Source organism: Poecilia formosa, unplaced genomic scaffold (genome assembly GCF_000485575.1).
Source record: "Poecilia formosa unplaced genomic scaffold, Poecilia_formosa-5.1.2 Scaffold306, whole genome shotgun sequence".
In the NCBI taxonomy this organism is placed as follows: domain Eukaryota; kingdom Metazoa; phylum Chordata; class Actinopteri; order Cyprinodontiformes; family Poeciliidae; genus Poecilia; species Poecilia formosa.
The window spans coordinates 319,365-334,236 of NW_006800245.1; the positions used below are offsets into that span (position 1 = coordinate 319,365).

General features: G+C 43.1%; 2 protein-coding genes across 6 annotated transcripts in view; both read left to right on the forward strand.

Moving 5' to 3' along the window:
- The window catches only part of nbeal2 (neurobeachin-like 2), a 43,733-nt gene extending 35,711 nt beyond the window's left edge, over nt 1-8,022 (forward strand). For all 5 annotated transcript variants that reach the window (XM_016660992.1, XM_016660993.1, XM_016660994.1 and 2 more), the window contains 15 exons: nt 370-510; nt 599-729; nt 809-918; nt 1,002-1,119; nt 2,191-2,288; nt 2,605-2,718; nt 2,800-2,883; nt 2,984-3,093; nt 3,467-3,639; nt 3,743-3,837; nt 3,948-4,064; nt 5,620-5,781; nt 6,033-6,181; nt 6,571-6,706; nt 6,876-8,022. In XM_016660992.1, coding sequence (XP_016516478.1) covers nt 370-510; nt 599-729; nt 809-918; nt 1,002-1,119; nt 2,191-2,288; nt 2,605-2,718; nt 2,800-2,883; nt 2,984-3,093; nt 3,467-3,639; nt 3,743-3,837; nt 3,948-4,064; nt 5,620-5,781; nt 6,033-6,181; nt 6,571-6,706; nt 6,876-6,983 — 1,846 coding nt within the window. In that variant the 3' untranslated portion in view covers nt 6,984-8,022. The remainder of the gene's footprint in view (nt 1-369; nt 511-598; nt 730-808; nt 919-1,001; nt 1,120-2,190; nt 2,289-2,604; nt 2,719-2,799; nt 2,884-2,983; nt 3,094-3,466; nt 3,640-3,742; nt 3,838-3,947; nt 4,065-5,619; nt 5,782-6,032; nt 6,182-6,570; nt 6,707-6,875) is intronic.
- Nucleotides 8,023-13,990: 5,968 nt separating this feature from the next.
- Nucleotides 13,991-14,872, forward strand: part of nradd (neurotrophin receptor associated death domain) — a 16,444-nt gene continuing 15,562 nt past the window's right edge. Inside the window, exon 1 of the mRNA XM_007572673.2 lies at nt 13,991-14,394. Coding sequence (XP_007572735.1) covers nt 14,356-14,394 — 39 coding nt within the window. The 5' untranslated portion in view covers nt 13,991-14,355. The remainder of the gene's footprint in view (nt 14,395-14,872) is intronic.

The following is a 14,872-nucleotide window of genomic DNA, read 5'->3' on the forward strand; positions in this document are numbered from 1 at the left end:
AACACAGCATTCCTAAAAATGCCCTTTCTGGTTGATTTAACATCAATACAGTGTAGGACTGATGTGCTGATTATGTTTTAATAATTAATAATTGGACAGCAAAATTATTATTTTTTTTAATAGAATTTGAATGAGCATACATGCTCATAAAAAGAATTTGGTCTTTTTATGAGCATGTATGCTGCGGTGAACCATTAATCGATTACTAAATTAGTTGACGATTATCTCAATAATCAGTTCATGATCATTTCAGCCTTGCTTTAATGAATTTCCAATAACAAAATTGTGCACAATTTTATCCTTTTTTTAAATTTTTTTTTCTTTAGTTAATAAAGCCCAACAAATATTTTATTTTATTTTTTTTTTCAGGTACGAGAGCTTTGAAGACCCGTCAGGCACCACCGAGAAATTCCACTATGGCACACACTACTCTAACGCAGCAGGAGTCATGCACTACATGATCCGCATGGAGCCGTTCACCACCCTGCATATCCAGCTGCAGAGCGGCAGGTGAGGACTGCGGCACCGCCGTGTCATATCTCCCAGCTCTATCGCGCGTTCTCCGTTCTCACGGCGCCGCGTGTCGCCCGCCGTTCAGGTTCGACGTCGCAGACAGACAGTTCCACTCGGTGGCGGCGGCCTGGCAGGCTCGCATGGAGAGCCCGGCCGATGTCAAAGAGCTCATCCCGGAGTTCTTCTACTTCCCGGAGTTCCTGCAGAACATGAACGGTGAGTAGCGGCAAAACCCTGCGCCGTTCCGGGACGTCCGCTGAGGCGTGGAAGTTAATCCATTTCAATTCTTTGCTAGGCTTCGACTTGGGCCGCTTGCAGTTGTCTCAGGACCTGGTGGCAGATGTATTGCTGCCTCCGTGGGCGACATCAAGGGAAGACTTTATCAGGAAACACATGAAAGCCCTGGTGAGTCAACGCACAGAGCCATAAAACTCAGTCATGCATCTGCCGCCAGAGTTACAGCGTGAAAGCGACTCTTGACATTGCAGGAGTCCGAACACGTGTCCTCCCACCTCCACGAGTGGATCGACCTCATCTTTGGATGCAAGCAGAGAGGAGAGGAGGCGGTGAAGGCGCTTAATGTTTTCTACTACTGCACTTATGAGGGTAAGGCTGCAATCAGGACATTTGTGAGGACACAAATGAACAAACTGCAGTGTTTTTGTGGTGATCCTTGCTAAGTGGAAAGGAAAACATGTGAAGTGTTTTTTTTTTCCTGAGTCTGCAAAGGGTAATCGTTCCTATTGTTTTGTGTGCACTTAGTTGTTTCTGTGTGCCTGAACGAGCCTATTTAGGTTCACAACAGCAAATTATGAGCTAAACAAACAAAGTGAATAAAGGACTGATTTGCTCGTGTTGGCGGCTATTCAGTTTAACTCTTTGTTGGGTTCGTTTGCTTCCTGTTGGGACTTATGGGGGAAAAAAAAAAAATGACTAAGGGAAAAAATGAGTTGTGTGGTAGTGCTTCCTCAGTTTCAGCAGACAAACGGTAACAATGCAGAAACATCAAAAAGAAAATCTGTTTGTTTTGTTGTCATTAAACTTAAAACCAGAGCAATATTCAGTTGACCTTAAACTAAATTCCACTTTCATCCAAAATTTTATGACACCGCTGATCTTTTGCTAACATGTTTATATGACCTTTTATGAGAACGCTTTGACTCTGAGGGGTTTTTGTTATATGTCCGGTTTTCAGACTGAACTGTAACTTTAACCATGTTTTTGTTTCCTATTACACTCTAAACATGTGTAAAGCCGTTTTTAGATCTCCAGTCATGACTCTCACTGTGCATGGCGGTAATATAAAGCTGGGTAATGTTTGAGTCGCTTTAAGCTTTTAAATTGCATCTCTTGATTGTGGATAAAGGCCAGTTTAGGCGGGTAGCGTTTTTTTTATTTATTTATTTATTTTTTATTTAACTTTTGAAGATCAAGATACATTTTGAATTGCTTGTTGTCCAGTCTTTTTGTAGGGTAAATACACATACATATATCTCTGAAATAACGATGAAAATAATAATGGTAACAATAATAATAAGGAAAATACATATTGATTCATTTTAAGACTTCTTGTCTGAAAATTGCTTTACATAAACTTATGAAAAAGTTGTATCTGACCCCTAAATATCTCACTTTTCTCTGAGAAAAGGTTAATAATTGTCTTATTGGCTGGTGCAGGTGCTGTCGATCTGGACGCCATTTCCAATGAAACGGATCGAAAAGCCTTCGAAGGAATGATCAGCAACTTTGGACAGACTCCCTGTCAGCTGCTTAAGGTACATTGAGTGAAAGAGAAAATGGAAAATGTCCCTTTTTCGAGGATCTAGTTAACATTTTTTTAATATAATCTATCCTAATCTACAAATTAATAATGGCAGAGCATTCTTGCATCATTTAGCCTAATAGTCCAGTCATATTGTTTCAACCAACCAAATTAACGCCTTTCGGGCGTAACTGTCCTGCAGGCTTTTAAAAAGATCCGAATTTCAGCTCTTTTAGAGATTTGAATCACTTCAGCTTTAGAAATGCATCCGTCTGTAACTCTGCATCAGAAAATGACAGTGTTTCTCTGTAATCTTTGTCTCCGATCAGGAGCCTCACCCTCCTCGAATGACGGCCCAGAATGCATCACGGCGGCAGGCCCGCCTGGACACTCTACCGGCAAACATCTTCGAACACCTCGGCAAACTCCGGCCATTTGTGGAGGTGAGAACTCGTGTGCTCATCCGATTCCGCTGATTTTAATAGTCGAACGACGCACTGCATTCATTTACACGTCTGCCTCAGGTGGTTAGTGACGGACTTCCTCTGGTTCAAGCACTGGTACCAAAGAATCAGAATCACTCCATCATGCAAGGCTCAGACACCTTGGTAACGTCCAAACGAAGCTCGGTTACAGCAGTAATCATTTTACAAGCCTTTTTATTATTATTATTATTATTCTGATGCCAAGTCGCTTTCTTCTGTACAGGTGACTGTAAGTTCAAGTGGCTTGATTGGGACACACAGCTGGCTTCCATACGACAAAAACATCACCAACTACTTCACTTTCACTAAAGATCCAACGATGACCAATCCAAAGTGAGTGAGTTTAAGCATGCTGTATGTTGTTGTTTTGTCTGGTTGTCATGCAGTGTGGGTCGCAGATGCGCTCCACAAAAAGGGGAAAATGTGATGTTCTCCCTGATGCACAGTTGATTTTCTTCAACACGATCCGGTTCAGACAACAAACTGGCTGCTCCTTTCATGTGACTCCCGAGCTCGGCCCCACTAAGCCTGGCAGAAGTCCTCCATGGTCGTAATTGTGGGGAAAAAAACAAAACAAAATCCAAATCCTGTTCAATGACCTCTGAACGACGGATTCTACTTTCATCCAATCTGAATCCTGGTCGCGTTAAGATCCCAACAGAGTCTCTGGTCTTGAGCTCGCTTCAACCTGCCTTTGTTTCTGCAGGACTCAGCGTTTCCTGGCGGGGCCTTTCTCTCCGGGAGTGGAGCTCAGCGCTCAGGTGCTGGTGGTGTCCAACGACGGCCGTCTGCTGTTCAGCGGGGGACACTGGGACTGCAGCCTGCGCGTCACTCAGCTGGGCAAAGGAAAGCTGGTGGGCAGGATCTGCCGGCACATCGGTGAGCTTTTCTCGTAGCACACGGAGAAAGGTTTCTTTCTTTTCTTCGCTGGCATGAGGTGATTTTTTTTGTGTGTGTGTGTGTGTGTGTGTATTTCGTAAAGATGTCGTTACCTGCTTGGCTCTGGATCTGTGTGGCATCTACCTCATCTCTGGTTCAAGGGACACGTCCTGCATAGTGTGGCAGGTTTTGCAGCAGGTGAATATCTTTGCGCCCTCCAGACAGACTTCGCACTGAAAGGGAAGCCATCAAACGTGTATTCACCATTTTTTTTTTTGTTTGTTTTTGTTTTTTTAATCGTACCGCAGGGCGGATTCTCCAGCGGCCTGTTGCCTCGGCCTGTACAGATCCTCTGCGGACACGACCAGGAGGTGACCTGTGTGGCCATCAGCACCGAACTGGACATGGCTGTCTCTGGGTCAAAGGTCAGAGATGGTGACGGCTCAGCACGAGAAGATGCCGAGACTGAAATGTCGTTTTAGAAATCTCGATGCCGGGTTTCACATCCTGCTTGTGTTTTTTTTTTTTTTTTTTTTTTCCCAATCAACAACAGGTTTCTGGAGTGTTTAACAATACAGCTTTGTCTATTCGAGCCAAATATTTACAATATGCCTCCTGCAGCTTGGAGGGTCTCTAACAAACAAGATGCCAGTTGTTCTGTGACGCGGCTAAAGCTGACGTAGGTGGTCCTTCCTTTCTGGACACACTCAGATGCATGTTGCATCAATGTCAACACATAATATATGCAATATGTAATAGGAGCCATACCCGGTATTCTTGCCCTGCTGAAAAAGAAACCGTGTTGCGCTGCGAACTTTCTACATCCCATCCTGCACTCTCTGTACTCCAGATGGATGTTCCCCAGTGCCCTGTAACTCACTCTGGGAAAGCATCTGCAGCAGAAAATGTTCCTGTGCACGTTGCGTGTGCGAACTGCTGCCGCAGGAAACCGAATTGTCAGCACATGTTTCTGAACTTCTTAGATAAAATGACTTTGGTCATTTCAGCTCGTCGATTAGAGACCAAAGCAGCCTCACGTTAAAATTAGATTAGGTGTCATGCAAAAAAATAAAATGCAACATTTGTATACGTTTGCTCATCGGCGTTCCCGGGCAGTATGAAAAAAAAAATCTGGAATTGGGTTTAAATATTTTCCAGATTTAAGCAAATAAAGAAGAACATGTGTATGCCATCCATTCCATCCATCCATCCGTCCTTCCCTTTCTTCCCTGAAAGACTGCTTCTTTTTATTTTTTTTTAGGAAAATGTAGTAAAAACAGAACTGAGAACTCTGGAAAAGTGAGCAATGTTAGGATGTGAGATCTTCAGGAACCCTGACCTCCACACGAACAGCTTGGAGTTTTCAGACTTTTCCACCGAACCTTTTAAGTCGCAAACAGCTGCCAGAACCGCCAGCAGTAACATCTTAATCCAACAACTCAGACGACAGTAGTGAGTCACTGAACACATTAGCTGCTCAGTACAAATACACGTGTAGAAAAGCGACGTTTTTAGCTGATCCTAAGACGACTCTGTATAAAAGAGACGTGTGCTGTAACCATGACATCACTCGTTGGTTTCGCGACTGTGCGCTATCTTGTTTTCGTACGGTTGGAAATGACCAAATTAGGCAAAGAAAGTGGAGCCTTGGAGTGATAGATAAAGGCTGATTAGGCAAAAATGTGGGTCTTTGAAGTCTGAGAAGGTTTATGTGGTGGAGGAAGGAAACCCAATCAGGAGGAATTGCTGTTACCAGGTTACACTGCATTCCTAAGTCTTTTCTCTCCTAGACCATCCGCCATTTCATTACGTCCCTTAATACCGCCACCAAATTAAAAATGATAAACAGAAAGCTATTAAGAGTCACTATACTTCCTCTGAGGTCTGCACACATGCTGAAGGCTCTTAATGGTCTATCCGTGTGAGCAGCTGTTGCATGCTTCCTGACCCTCTCTGCCTATTGCTTTGCCTCCTTCCCAGGACGGGACTGTGATTGTGCACACAGTGCGACGGGGACAGTACCTCCGAACTCTGCGACCTCCGGGAGACAGCAACGTGAGCGCCCCCATCACCGCGCTCCAGGTCGGGATGGAAGGCCACATCGTGGTGCAGACGTCTCAGGAGGAACGCTCTCACAGGAAGGTGCGTGAAGAAAAGTATTCACTCCCCCTTGAGCCTTTTCGCAGTTTGTCACAGATTAAACCTCGAGCTTTGATCTGTTTTGCATTTAACAGATGTTTCGCCAACCTTGCATAATGTTTCTCCTGCAAATGTGTGCTTCTTTTATGCTGGTCTATTGCATGCAATCATAATAAAATATATACATTTTTACTACTGCACTAAAGAAGAGCGGTGCAGTTCAACTGGTATTCATGTGGTGCCTATTCCTTCAGGGCAAGCACTCGGTTCATGTTTACTCTGTGAACGGCTGCCTGATGTCGTCTTTCACCATGGAGGAGCAGATGACCGCGCTTCACCTGGTGTCCGAATACGTCATCCTGGGGACGGCGCAGGGCAGCCTCCACGTCCGGGATTTATTCAGGTAGAGGCTTTTCGAATAAGCCGTTTATGTTCAAAAGCTACTCAAAGTCCCATTTCACATTTAGTCGTAATTACATTGGTGTGTGTTTTTATTTGGATTTTATGATAAACCGACAAAAATCGACACATGATTGTGAAATGGAAAGTAAAATGCTGCATGTGTTTTGTTTTGTTTTTCAAAGATGTTTTTTAGAAAAACATTTGAAAGGCTCAATCAGGCTGACCAAGTTTGCTCTCTCTGTTGAAGAAAAGCATCCACACAGCACATATTTTTAAAAAAATATTATGTATTTATTTACTTATGATACTTTTTGTTGAATCTATTTAGCTGAATAATTCCACGAAGGACTCTTTAAGATAAGTCGGCTCTAACATCTCCCCGTTTCGCAGCCTGGATTCTCTGATAACGCCGCTGGCCTTGAGGGTTCCTGTGAGGAGTGTGTCCGTCACTAAAGAGTTCAGCCACATTCTCGTGGGACTGGAGGACGGGAAGCTAATAGTGGTGGGGGCAGGGAAGCCTGAAGAGGTGAGAAGCCAAACTTCAAGAGTGTGCGAGATGGAAAAGGAGGCGAAGGAGGGGAGGAGGAAGATAATTATACGCAGAGCGTTTGTTGAGAACTAAGTTTTTCAGACGACTGTGCAATTGGTGTAACCGATCCCATGTGAATCAAATCCACGTTCTCTCCTGTTCTCAGGTTCGCTCCGGACAGTTCTCCCGTCGCCTGTGGGGCTCCACACGCCGCATCTCTCAGGTGTCGGCGGGGGAAACCGAGTACAATCCTGCGGAGAACGTCAGCAAATAAGAGGAACGGCGGCGCGAGGACTTCCCTTAAAAACAACAACAACAAAAAACTGGGGGAACTTTACTTATAAGCCACTGATATCTCTCTGGGAGAGAAATTATACACTGAGCACTTTGTAAGAAAAAAAAAATCCTAAATGTTATATTTTATTGGAGATTCCTTTAGCAGGTGTGCTGTTTTCAATCAGCATCAATCCAAAGAGTGGCCTTGTTCGTCTCGTTTCTGGTGGAAGAGCTCGGGGTCGGGAGGGGCTTTCAGGCTGTAAACTCGCGATGGACCGCATGAACTCTTTGAGTCACATTTCAGCGGAATGACTCACTTTGATGAACACTTGGACTCAGACAGAAGTGACGCTGTGAAAATTACCACAACCTTCACCTCTCCCCACCCCGAGCACCATGCACAACTCCAACTTTTGTGTTGTCAGAGCCACCGCTGGGATCTCTGCACACTTTAAAAAAAAACTCCTAAAGCCATTGATTGGCAACAGGATCTTAAAACTCCTGGAAACTTGAAAGACACACACATAAAAAAGAAAAAGAAAAAAACGAAACTGCAGTAGACGTCGCTCGAGATTTCCACGTTGCAATACTGGTGAATGCCACAAGAGGGGAGCGTAGGGAGGGTGGGGGGTTATAGAAAGCCTGTGAACCTCTGCTGTGTTGTGGGTTTTAGTGTTTGACAGATGCTTCGACTTGCAGCAGTTTATGGGTCTGCATTCCTTTTTTAGGCTCTGAGAAATTAAAACCTGTTACAATTAAAGCAGCCCTGCTTTAATAGTCGAGTATGTGAAAGATATTCACGTTTTAAAAATGACAATTGAGCTTTCGTGTCAGAGAGAGAGACAGCCTTCTGTTGCCTTATACACACAATCGGCCTTTATGAACAGCTTAATTTGACGGTTTTAGCGTTTTTGCATTTTGCCACATGCCTGTATCCTTGTTTTGATTTTTATCGAGTAAGTGCCTTTTTTCTTTTCTTTTTTTTTCCCCTCCTCCACTCCCGGGCCTTGTAATAAACACTGAATTCCAATCAATGATTTTACTGTAAGATGTGACACTTTTCCGCTTCACTGTGACTCAGGTATGGAAGAGATGTTCTGAGTGAAGCCATGAGTAAACTATTATCCGCGTGAAGTTATTCGCCTCTGTTGCCGTTGCAGTGAGAGAACGTCTATGGCGCGATGACTGCAGCAAGTTAAGCAGTCTAACTCTGGGGGAATTTGCTTCCTGTCTGTTATTTTTTTCTTTCTTTCCTTCTCTCTCTCTTTCTTTCTTTCTTTCGTTATTTCTTTTGTTCTTTCTTTCTTTCTTTCTTTTTTTCTTTCTTTGTCTTGTTGGTAGAAAAAGAAAAGACCACAAATTAGCTGCCGTTTTCACAAAAACACAAGGGAAGCTACATTAAGAAAACACAATCTACTGTTGGAAATTACACTGCCTTGAAAAGTATTCACATCCTAACAATTTGTCATGATACAGCCACAAAACCTCAGGTGTGTTTTTGTTTTTTAATTAATATTTATTTACGCCACTAGTGATCAAGGGCCACAAAATCCTTGTAGCAAAACGTTAGCAGCCTATCAGGAGGAAGAGACCAGAGAGGAAGACGTGCAGTGGGTGAGCCAGGATCAGGAATCAAACCAGAAACATCTGCCTGAAGTTCAGCCTCCACATCTGGTGCGGCTGCTCTGCCACTGAGCTACGCGCTGCCCCGACTTCATGTTTTCAGACAGAGCAACACAAGGTAACTGTTAAATGGGAGGAAGATGCCGCATGGTTTTCAAAACGGTTTCCAAATAAATGTTTGAAAAGCGCCTTGTGTAGCTGGATTCAGCCCACCTTTGCTTTGATACCCCTGAATAAAATCTGCTCCCAAGTGTCTCAAGAAGTTTCCCAGTTGGTATATGGCGTCCGTATGTGTGTGATTTAACCTCGGTACGAGTGCAGCCGTTTTGTGACGGGCCCCAGAGGTTTGCCAGAGAAACGTGGTTAGCGTGAAACATTAAGACCAAGAAACACCTGAAAGGGATCAGGAATAAACATGTGGGGGAGTTTAAAACAGGGTTTGGTCGTAAAACAGAACCTCAAGTTTATAACGTCTCAGCTCCAGCGTTAGGAAATGGTGAATGTATGGCAGAACTGCAATCCTACTGAAACGACAGGCCATGCAAGGAGAGCATTGGTCAGAAAAGCAGCCGAGGATCCTTTGGTGACTCTGGTGGAGCCGCAGGGGGACAAATCTCAGGTGGGAGAATTGATTGATATAAAGGAGAGTGGGGAAAAAAAGCAAGTATTGAAAGAAATCTGATTAAAAAAGATGTGTAGGAGAAACTGAAAGTATGAGGATGGTGGTGTTAAAAGTTATAGAAAACCTGAGACCGGGCTTTTAGAGTCAGAATCTGTTGGTTTAGATTAAAACATGTTAATATGTTAGAATGACCTTGACATAAACCCAACTCAGAATCTGTGGCAGCACTTTAAAATTGCTGTCCAGCTAATCTTACAGAGCTTGAGCATTTATGCAAAAATGTCTCCCAAAACTCTTGCAGCTGTAGTTATAGTAAACTGCTGACTCAGCGGAGCTGAATACCATGTCAGCCAAACTTTTTAGATTTTTATTTGGAGAAAATTTTGACAACCATAATTTTCCGTTCACCTCACAGCTATGTGCTTCTTTGTGTCGGTCCATCACGTAAAACCCCACTAAGACGCGTTGAGGTTTGTGGTCATAATGTGAAAAAGGCGTGTGGAGACGTTCAATGGGAGTGAATATTTTTACAGTGGACTCTGTGTGTGTGTGTGTGTGTGCGTGTGTGTTTTGGAGACCATCTGAGCGACCATCTGAGATTGAAAACAGACAGTTTAAACCAAGCCATAGATTCTTTATTTGATATTTGTTGTTTACAATCCATGAGGTCTTACCTCTGGAACATGTTGACCATAGTTCATTTATCAAAAACCGTACTACCTGATCAAAGGTGTGTCTTCACTTCAACTAAATTTCCCTCTTTCTGTGAAAACTGTGTTAAAAACAGGCAGTGATTGCGGCACTGATACTTAATACCCCTCTTCTCTGTGGATTGCCTGAGGAAGACGGCCTGTTACTCCAAGCTGAGCCTTTATTTGAGCTACTTGAGGACAGGGAAACTGATCCCGCCGCCACAATCATAGATCATCCAGCTTCTCTACTGTAATCACAGCTTTGCATGTGTCTGCGATTTTTAACCCTTACTGGAGTTGAAAAGGTCACGGGGAGCAGCCGTGCATGGAGTGGAAGTGGAGGGGAGGGGCTTTGATCTCCTGATGGGCCGAACATCCTGTCAGCCTTCCCATAAACACCTCCGTGGGGGAACAATTTGCAGTGGAGGGAGGATGGGATGGGGGAGCAGAAGTGGGTGGTAAAACTAGACCCCCAATCGAGCATTAGGAGGGTTGTGCTCGCCCTGACAGAGGAGGGGGACGGCTTGACACCTCTCTCTCAGTTGTGGCCCTGTGTTTTTCATTGATCCAGCAGCCTTCCCCTCTCCCACTCTGCCCACTCCTCCAGACCAGAGGGGAGCAGGCTGAGGGGGATGAACTAATGAGATACTAAAGGATACAGTGTGGTGACATTTATCAAACTCTACAGGGTTAAAGTTAGTGTTAGCTTGGACAGAAACTGTGTTTCCAAGGAGCCACCATCTAGATGGAGTCTGACTCTTCTCACCTGGTGACCCTAAAGCACACACACCATTCTTTAACACAGTAAGATTCAGAGGTGTTTTCATCACCTTTGGTAGGATAAACTTGGGTCCTCAACCAGCCTCGTTTGTCGCAGTCATGTAAACTATTTCTCTGACTTTAGACATAGGAAGCCGTTTCCTGACCTGTGATGATCAGCGCAGACGTGCTCTTGTTGAAATGGCGTGTTTATTTGTCCTTCCTGTTTTGAACATTTGCTAAAAGAAATGAGCCATGTGTCAAATATCATATTTATATCCCCAGAAAACCTGAGGCAACAGATTACTGATCAAAAAAAGTCATAGTTAGCATCCCTAAAAACAGAACCAGTTGTGCAATCATTGTTTATGAAGTGGATTTATTTATTTTTTTACCACAAAATAAATGTACTTACATGAAAAGTTGTGATTCTTAAGTAAAATTTTAAACATGCGTTTCTATAGACATTTTCACTTCATCACTGTTTGGACCTGTATTATGGTCATTTTGTTTTTCATCCAAGGACTTTATATCATCAGATAACTCCACAGTTTGGAGCCAGTCTGACAGCTGGAACTGCACCAAATATCATTCAGTCTTGGCCTCTAGTCGCTCACAGTTTAAGTTGTTTATCTCTTTCTTTTTTCTTCTCGCAGCGGACTTATCAGCTCACGCACACACCCAACTGAGACTACAGAGGAACTCGGCCCTCTCATTGATACACGAGCCCTGGCTCCTGCTGGATGATTTACAATATTAGATGATAAAGACAGGAATTGCTGATTTATGTGAATTTCTGATTATCAATTGCTTGTTTGTTTTCCTGTGGTTTCAGAGTAAAATTAGATTCTTGCGAACTGGATTGTTTCCTTAAGTGGAACGGTGAGAGTCGTCTTCTGCCAGTAAGTTGTGCTTTTTTTCCAAACATGACGTGCCGTGCTAAACGGCCTTCATTTCCCGAAGGCCCAAAACGGTCTTGTAACTTTTTCCACTTCTTTATCAACAGCTAAAGACCTGAGAGGGGCATCATCCTTCTGTTGCCAGATGATGTTGGTGGTGATAAAATATGCTTTTCTTTTAATGCAAAAACAATTACGATTTTCAACTAAAGGAATGTAAACTGTAACTTTGTGACAAGCCTTAAGCTTTGCAATCTTTTCTTCAAAGCCTTATATGTCAAGGTGCGTAGGTGAAATTAAAAGCAGCCAGAAAAGCCTTATAGAAATGCTGATGAAGGCCCCGTTAAAGTTTGGGAACTTGGAAGAGGAAAAGGGTTAAAATACATTAAAACTCATGTTTTTATGGTACCACTTTAGACAATCATAGAACCCAGTTCACTAGGCAGGATTTCACGCCTCATCTGAGCTGAATCTTTCTCAGATTTTACCTCAAGATCTTTACTTTCTATTCAATTTGAGGAAAATGTCCAGACTGGTTTAGCTGAACCCTGCGACCTTTTTTCTGTTTGAGGTCTTGTCGCCTCACGTAAATATACCAGAATATGTATGTTGGGCTTTTTTTTTTTAATTTCCATTCTGCTTTTCCAGTTAATATTTTCTTAAGTCTACAGGATTACAGGACAGTATTAAAAGTGTCAACCTTGGGTGCGTTGCAGAAATCTTCCCTTCTTAGCACAAGTTTAAAAAAAAAAAAAGAAAGAAAGAAATGTGCTAAATTCAGATGCTGTGTTAAAGAAACCAGCTGCCATTGACGTGAGTTCATCAGAGTTTTTATGCAAGCAGAAACATCCTCTTGCTCTCTCCTCTTCCCTGAGCATGCTTTGAAGTTTAGGTCATTTTGTGTCTGAGAGATCTTCCCCCACATTTGTTTTTCTCTGAAGTCCTTCTGCCCCCCCTGGGATGCACTCAGGAGAATTTACAAGGTGTGTAATTCACCCTGCGTTGGTTTCTAATCTTTTGAATTGCAAAGATCAAACATCGCTGCAGTCCTCGGGAGCGGTCTTGTGCTATTCACGTGTTCCTCTTTGTGTCAGATAACAGCAGGTCACAGCTGCGTGTAAGAACGCCTCAAGGGGTTGTAAAGCAATGCCCCAGCCCCTCCAACCAATGAGAGGTTTTACCAGAAGACGGACATTTACTGCGAAGCTTAAATCCTGAAAATATCAAAGCTCGCTTTTGAGTAGAGGATATTTTGGGAATTAGAGAGTCATACTAGTTTATACAAGTCAAAGGTAAAGTAGAAAGTAAGTAATTGATGGGTTTAGAAATGTTCTTGCTAATGATACCATCTCTGAGTCAAAAATCTGCGGAACCAAGTTTTACTGCAAAAATGCAGCAAAAATGTCTCGGGTTTTCTAAAAATATGATTTGACTGGACCATCCTAACACACGAAGACCTTTTTCGTCCAAACTCATCCATTACAACTCCGGCTGTAAGTTTCTTTTGCGGCCACCAACAGGATTTCTTCATGAGTTGTATTGCATTTACATCCATCTTCACACTAGCTCCGCTCAAACATCCCCACAGCAGGACGCTGCCATCACCGTGCTTCTCAGTCACAGTAGTACTTTCTTTTTCCATCACGCACAGTTTTTACATAAACGTCAAAATATTAACGTGACCAGAGCAATTTCCGCCACGTGTTTGTGTATCTTATGGTTTTCTATTTACAGTGACAAATTCACATTGTTGAGATTAAATTGCGCACAGTTGAACTGTATTTATTAAATTGGTGACTTCATGGATAAGGTGGTTAAATTCATAGTAGAATTTTCAGTTTTTCGGGCGGCTGAGGGTAAAAACGTTGAAAAACCTGCATTATGTTAATCTCCTCCGTTCCTTTGCTTTGAGTTAATCTGCTACGTCATATCAAAGGAAATTTTCTCCTGTAGCTGTAACTTGACAAAACATAAAACGTAAGAATATTAAAAGGGCATTAAACATTGTGTATTGGAGAACAAGGTCTTCCATAGACTTGTGAAATCATTTGCAGCTACCTAACAAGACAGTAATAGCTGTCAGTAAAAGAGTCAAGGGTTTTCCAGATTATTATTTTTTCTTCGTGCACTTTAAAGCAAATAGTTTATCTTTAACTTAGATTCGAGCACTTCCGACAGGTATGCATGCATCTAACAATTTGTCTTCAATTCAACAATTTACAAGAACAAGACATCCTGTGCTGTTAAAGTTAATGAGATTGGAGTCCTTTCACCGCGTCTCAGTGATGCAGCCAATCACGGAGCCCGGCTGAAAACTGAGGAGATGGGAGGAGAAAAGTCCAGGCAGGAGATCCTGGAGGAGTCCCCCCCCCCCCTTTTCCCCTTTGCCTCATCTGTTGCAAAGCTGCAGGAGAGAGAGAGAAAGCTGCAAACGTACATACCGCAGCCCGAGACAGAGAGAACTCTGTTGCCACTTATTCCGCGGAGGAATGAGCTGAAAGAAAACCAATGCCTTCTCCGTGTTTCCCCTGGATTACATCTACGGATTTTACGCATCTGGAAGTCGCTATTTTGTGCGTAAAAAGCAAACTTTACAGGTCCGCGACGGAAAGGCGGAACCAGCGCGTTCATGTTTTTTAATTACATTTTGTGCTCTTGGGGTTTCTGGCTGTTTTAAGCCGTTCATTGAGCGCCGTAGGCAGAAACGAGCGCTGTTAACGACGGGGAGACGCGCCGCGGTGATCGGAGGGAAAGAGAGCTGTGGAGACTGGAAACATGAGATTGATTGTCATCTCTGCGGTTCTGCTGTTGAAAGTAAGCAAAAGATAAGATATATTTGCCTGTTCTGCTTTGACAAAGATTTTTGTTTGTGTGTGTGTGTGTCTTTTATATCATATTGAGAATATTATCCTAATATAAACCTGAGGAGTTTTTGTAAACCTATCCCAGAGGATTTCTGTTTCACACCGCAGAGCCATATGGATGGCACAGGCTCCGCATGTTGTGTAATTGTTGCCAAATAGTAATAGAAAGATTAAAGTCATATGGTGTGTTTGGTTCCCCAGGGTTCACGTACAATATGCTTTACATCTGCATGCAGAGCCGGTCCAAGATTCTTTAAGGCCGGAAACAAAATTTGAATTCGGGTTTTCTCCTAACTTCACCACAGCTTAGCCAGGGGCGGATCTAGAAAAACATTTATGGGGTGGTAAGAGGGGGGCAGGGAATTTTTTTCAGGGGTGGCAGCATATGCCGGTATCTATCTATCTATCTATCTATCTATCTATCTATC